The sequence below is a fragment of the Phanerochaete carnosa genome, assembly GCF_000300595.1.
Source record: "Phanerochaete carnosa HHB-10118-sp unplaced genomic scaffold PHACAscaffold_271, whole genome shotgun sequence".
NCBI classification, from domain to species: domain Eukaryota; kingdom Fungi; phylum Basidiomycota; class Agaricomycetes; order Polyporales; family Phanerochaetaceae; genus Phanerochaete; species Phanerochaete carnosa.
Window position 1 is genome coordinate 1 of NW_006767898.1, and position 4,953 is coordinate 4,953.

Genomic DNA, 4,953 nt, shown 5'->3' on the forward strand with positions numbered 1-4,953 from the left:
AAATGCCTAGTCTTCGGCGGCGGTGGCAAGTTGGATTTGCGTTTTTGTTGCCAACCCTGGGAAGGCGTAGGACGACGCGCATGATTTGTAGCGTCTTCATGTAGAGTTCGGACTATGAGACAACTGCCAGGGACGCGAGATGGGATGCACTGCAGCGGACGGCAATGCATCGAAAGTGAACGGATTGAAGGAGGAGAGGGTTGCGCGCTAAAAAGTTGACCACGGTGGACGCTTTTGGATTTTCACATTCGTGTGTTTCGTTCCCTCTTGGGTCTTTGGCCTGCTTTGCCCTTGCCACTCGTGGATCCACCATCTCGGATATGTTCAAACGCGTACAAAAGCGGGTATGGAAGCTGGAGAAAGAGGAAGAGCTGGGACTGGATAGCGAGATGAAGGAGGTGCTGGGTTTGCAAGACACTGACTCCGAGGAGAGCGACTCTAGCAGCTCTGAGTCAAGCTCAGATGACAAAGGGGCTGATTGGAGGGCCGAAGAGGGGGACGTCGAAGAGGAAGAGGTCGAAGAGGATAGCGAGGAGGAGATGGAAGGTATGGAGAGTGAGGCAGGAGAGGATAGCGAAGCCGAGAACGAGTTCCCGCCAATGTCCGCCACTCAAGCCGTCAGCGACCCGCTGTACATTATCTCTATGGACCCGGACGTTCGCGCGTGTATTCTCTGTCCAGGAAAGCTGCTGAAGAACTCAAGAATGGAGGATGTGCACAAGTCATCAAAGGTGAGCACAGCATGTCCCGTGCCATATTTCCGATGGTTCAAACAGTTGATAGCTCTTAGGCACATAATCGGCGATTCACGCATTTCGTCGAGCTAGTATCGAGAGCTGGTCCCGAGGGCAATGTTCGGGATCTCATCCGCCAGCTAAACGAAGAGAGCAAGGTACAAATCGAGCCAAAGCCAAAGGAGGGTGGGTTCTCAAAACGTGCAGAGAAAAGGGTGCGCATTACGTTCCATCCTCCTGCAGTATACGCTAATTTATGTTACAGAAAGCCAAGCTCGCCATCATCAAAGCTAAACGTGCAAAGCATAAAGAGATTGTCAAGAGGAGGCGTAAACAGGCGGAGAAGGCCAAGACTACCGATGACACGTCCAAGTCTTCTGCAACTCCATCTGACGAGCCTCCACGAAAGAGACGTAAGGTCGAGGAAAAGGTCGAGGATAAGTTGGCCGTCAAGTACGTCAAAACTTTGTCCAAGCCAAGCAAGGTGACCAGCGCGAAGGACGCATCGAAGCCTTTAAATAAGGCAGAGGCGAAAACTAAGGAAGATCAGCCTGCGACACCTGCCGTTCCGTCAGAGGAGGCCTCCGCAAAACCTGGTACTGCAATAGCAAAATCTCTAAAAGAACCGCTAAGAGCGAGCGTAAGGGTTAAGGCTAGCAATGCGTTGAAAAAGTCCACCGAGGACGCGAAAGTTAGAAGGCACTGAGAGAAGTCTGTGTGAAGCACCGAATAAAATGTATGCTCCGGCGTCAACACTATATATATCCAGACGCGTTCATTCTATATACTACATGTATAAATACTGAAGGAGTGTGAGGCTCTGATACCGAGCGAGAAGTAGGGCGTCGCGTAGTCCGATCGAGTGGGAATAGGGGCTAGCCGTAGAGATGTAACGATCAATCATAGTCGCTGAAGCAGCTTGTCAGTCATTTCTACGACCTGTAGGCGCAGCGTCAATGATTAGTTGCTACGTGGACAGCCATTCAACACCACGTACTTGATGAATGTCTGGTCGGTCTTGCGGGTTAACTTTGAGCGTTGAGTCGATGAGCTCTTTGAGACCTTGTGAGTATTGCGAGCTGGGGTGCTTGTACTGCGCATTCATGACTGCCATAGCTATCGAGCCGCCCTGCTCCGTAGTCTGCGTGTTTTCGAAAGGAGAATGCGAGTAGGCTAGAGCAAAGAGCGTGCAGCCTAGAGACCAGATGTCCACCTTCTCGTCGAGGGTGATGCCAGTTTTCACATCGAACAGCTCGGGCGCTCGGTATGCCATAGTACTCTGCTCAGCAGCAATATCTTGCTGCAACAGCGCTTGGGAGCGGTTTTCGATCTTGATGCGCGCCTTCGTGGCACTGCCAAAGTCCATGAGGATTGGTCGGCCGTCGTCCGCAACCATAACGTTTCTGTGCGCGGTTAGCCCAGCAGCAGCTGGAGGACAGACAGTGGACCCACCCAGGCTTCAAATCTCGATGCGCGTAGGGCACCAACTCCGTGTCTCCAGGGGTTGCACCATTCTCCACACCACTTTGTTGAATACGTGCAAGCTCTTCGTCTCCGTCAAAGATCGCTTCTCCCACGTCTGGACCTCTGTTGAGGAGAGGAACAGATGATCGACTCGCCGGTCCATGGTATGAGTAGCCACCCTCAGCATCGCCCTCGGGTTGCGGAAGCATCGCGTCATCTTCGTCATCAGAGTGACCGTTATCAGCATTAATGTTCCGTTGTGGCTGCTGCGGCCGCCGGTCGGCCGATGAGGATTGGTTTTCTCGGGAGACGCGAGGGTTGGAGCGGGAGGCAATGGGCGCGCGATAATCGTGCATGGCCCGTACAGCTTCACAGGTCCCCTTGAACAGGCGGAGCATCTCCTTTTCAGAGAAGTGTGTGCCATTTATCGAATTAGCGTTGATAGCATCTTGGAGATTTCCCCTCTGCAAATTCTTGAGTTCAATGTTGGCAGACGTAGGATGTACGGCTAACCTTGTAGAGAGGTAGGAAGAGATACACTACTTGACCGTCACCAGCGGAGTCCTGTACAACCGCCGAATCCTAGACATCATCGTCAGGGTGAATGGATTATGCCTTCAGCAGCGGAGACATACGAGAATGCGAATGATGTTCGGGTGTCTGCGTTCTGAGGACTCAGTCCGGCACTCATTATCCTGAGAAAGCCGGGGCCACATACTTGAACCGCCTATACGCCTCAACTTCTCGCATAGCTTGCCGGACGTCCTCGTTCCCACCGGGACATCGGATCTTCTTCAAGGCGAACTGCCTCTATAGCTGCTAGTCAGCACGAACAAGATTTTACAACGGTACAGCATATTCACCCCACTGTGCTCATCCTGGGCGAGGTACACGAAAGAAAATCCTCCTTCACCTAAGACTTTCACAATCTTGACTACGCGTGGTCGTCAGCATGAGTCCGATAATCCAGAGGGTGCTGCTTCAAAGCGCAGTTGCGACTGACATGTTCGCCCGTTGATCTTGATCTTGGCAGACTGTTGGCAAATACAAGATGATAGAGCCCAAAAAGCGTCTTTTGCCTGAAATTTGAGGCTTTCGATTGTATGCAGCAGCTGCTGTGGCAGGGCCATGGTTGTTGTGGGAGGAAAGATACGTCAGGGAATGGTGAACGCGACTCGGCGTGTCGCCGCGACCGCTGGGCGCCTGCACCCCTGCGCAGCTCGGTGCACGGAGTTTGCCATCATAACTGTTTTGGAAAGTATCGTTGTTCAGCGACTGTTGCCAGCTGTTGCCTCCACTTCGGTCGGCCCACAAATGAGAGAAACAAAAATTTCGCTACTCATTCTGAGATCATTGGTATATAAATTCTTGCAGCGAATATTAAAGGCCGATATCTCTATCTCGTCGTTCATAGGCTCATAGCCGGTATTACACGTGGCCATTCTTCTCTCATGCAAAAGAGTATTTTGATTGTGGTAATTTTTTTCATTTTCTCTTTTCTGTTCTCGTCTCATCTTTTCTTTTTCGATGGACTGTCGATATGCGGGATCACGACAAATGTTGCTATGATGGATGGCATCCAGACCCGAAACGGATACCGGAAACGATACATAGCGCCAGAAACTGCTTACGTAATATGCATCCATCGTTCGATGTGGGAGACGAAGAAATCGCGTCTGGATCATAAAATAAATAGTGTCCATGCGAGAGGCAGCGTTTCCCGGCTTGCTCTCATCCCCACACTCTGAGCAGCGGACGTCCTCGTCGCAACTATGTCTCTCAACCAGTACGGGCCCATTGCAGGCCTCGTCGGCCAAGCCTACGACTCCTTTGCGTCCATGTCCGCCACAAATCTCGCCCTCTTCCTCCTTGTCAACATCCCCGTGCTTTCGATTGTTTGCAACGTCATCTACCAGCTGGTAAGCATGTAACCCACGTTTTGGTAGACGCACTCTCAGTCTTCCTCAGTTACCGAAGGACAAGTCGCTGCCTCCGGTAGCGTGGCATTGGATTCCGTGGTTTGGCTCTGCGGCCGCGTATGGACAGGATCCCATCAAATTCTTCTTTGACTGCAAGGAGAAGGTGGGCGAGCGTGTCTCTGGCTTTTGGTGCATCATGCTGAAAAACGTGCAGTATGGCAATGTCTTCACCTTTATCCTTTTGGGACGTAAAGTCACTGTGGCGCTCACATCAGCTGGCAACAACTTTATCATGGGTGGGAAGCACACGACCTTTTCTGCTGAGGACGCATACACAGTACGTATACCGAGAGTGCTTCTCGTATACATTCTAACGCGCCTATAGCATCTGACAACCCCCGTCTTCGGTAAAGACGTCGTGTACGACTGTCCCAATGAGCTCCTCATGGAACAGAAGAAGTTCGTCAAGTTCGGCCTCTCGACAGAGAACTTCCGTCAATATGTCTACATGATCGAGGACGAAGTCACTCAGTTCATGAAGAACGATGCTGGCTTCAAAGTTTTCCAAATGAACGACATCAACGAATGGAGCTCTTTCGACGTCCTGAAGGTTATGTCGGAGATTACGATTCTGACCGCTTCTCGCACTTTGCAAGGCAACGAAGTTCGGGCCAAAATTACCAAAGAGTACGCTCAGATTTACAGCGACCTAGATGGCGGCTTCACCCCTCTTCACTTCATGTTCCCTAACCTTCCACTCGAATCCTACCGCAAGCGTGATGCAGCGCACAAGAAGATTAGTGATTTCTATATCAGCATCATACAGAAGCGTAGGG

At 51.3% G+C, this 4,953-nt stretch overlaps 2 protein-coding genes across 2 annotated transcripts; one reads left to right on the forward strand and one right to left on the reverse strand.

Moving 5' to 3' along the window:
* Positions 1-332: 332 nt before the first annotated feature.
* On the reverse strand, positions 333-3,179 carry PHACADRAFT_266143 (uncharacterized protein). Its single transcript, XM_007402603.1, has 10 exons — positions 3,062-3,179; positions 2,917-3,008; positions 2,834-2,858; positions 2,712-2,780; positions 2,187-2,662; positions 1,732-2,137; positions 1,276-1,673; positions 1,000-1,218; positions 791-949; positions 333-731 (listed from the first exon to the last, which is right to left on the reverse strand). Exons 2-7 carry the CDS (start codon positions 2,946-2,948, stop codon positions 1,635-1,637), a joined length of 1,047 nt encoding a protein of 348 aa, XP_007402665.1. The 5' UTR covers positions 2,949-3,008; positions 3,062-3,179; the 3' UTR covers positions 333-731; positions 791-949; positions 1,000-1,218; positions 1,276-1,634.
* A 722-nt stretch (positions 3,180-3,901) lies between these two features.
* On the forward strand, positions 3,902-4,953 carry PHACADRAFT_132187 (uncharacterized protein; the record flags this gene model as incomplete). Its single annotated transcript, XM_007402604.1, has 4 exons — positions 3,902-4,117; positions 4,167-4,280; positions 4,332-4,454; positions 4,503-4,953. Coding segments are annotated over exons 1-4 (835 nt in total), but the record flags the coding sequence as incomplete, so codon positions are not given.

What these genes read in the sequence shown, in the direction of transcription:
- PHACADRAFT_266143 (XM_007402603.1), bottom strand. Translation starts at nt 2,948, where the DNA reads ATGCGAGAAGTTGAGGCGTATAGGCGGTTCAA. An exon ending in CGAACATCATTCGCATTCTC is followed by an intron (nt 2,781 to 2,833) that starts GTATGTCTCCGC and finishes GATGATGTCTAG; the next exon opens with GATTCGGCGGTTGTACAGGA. An exon ending in TCTTCCTACCTCTCTACAAG is followed by an intron (nt 2,663 to 2,711) that starts GTTAGCCGTACA and finishes AAGAATTTGCAG; the next exon opens with AGGGGAAATCTCCAAGATGC.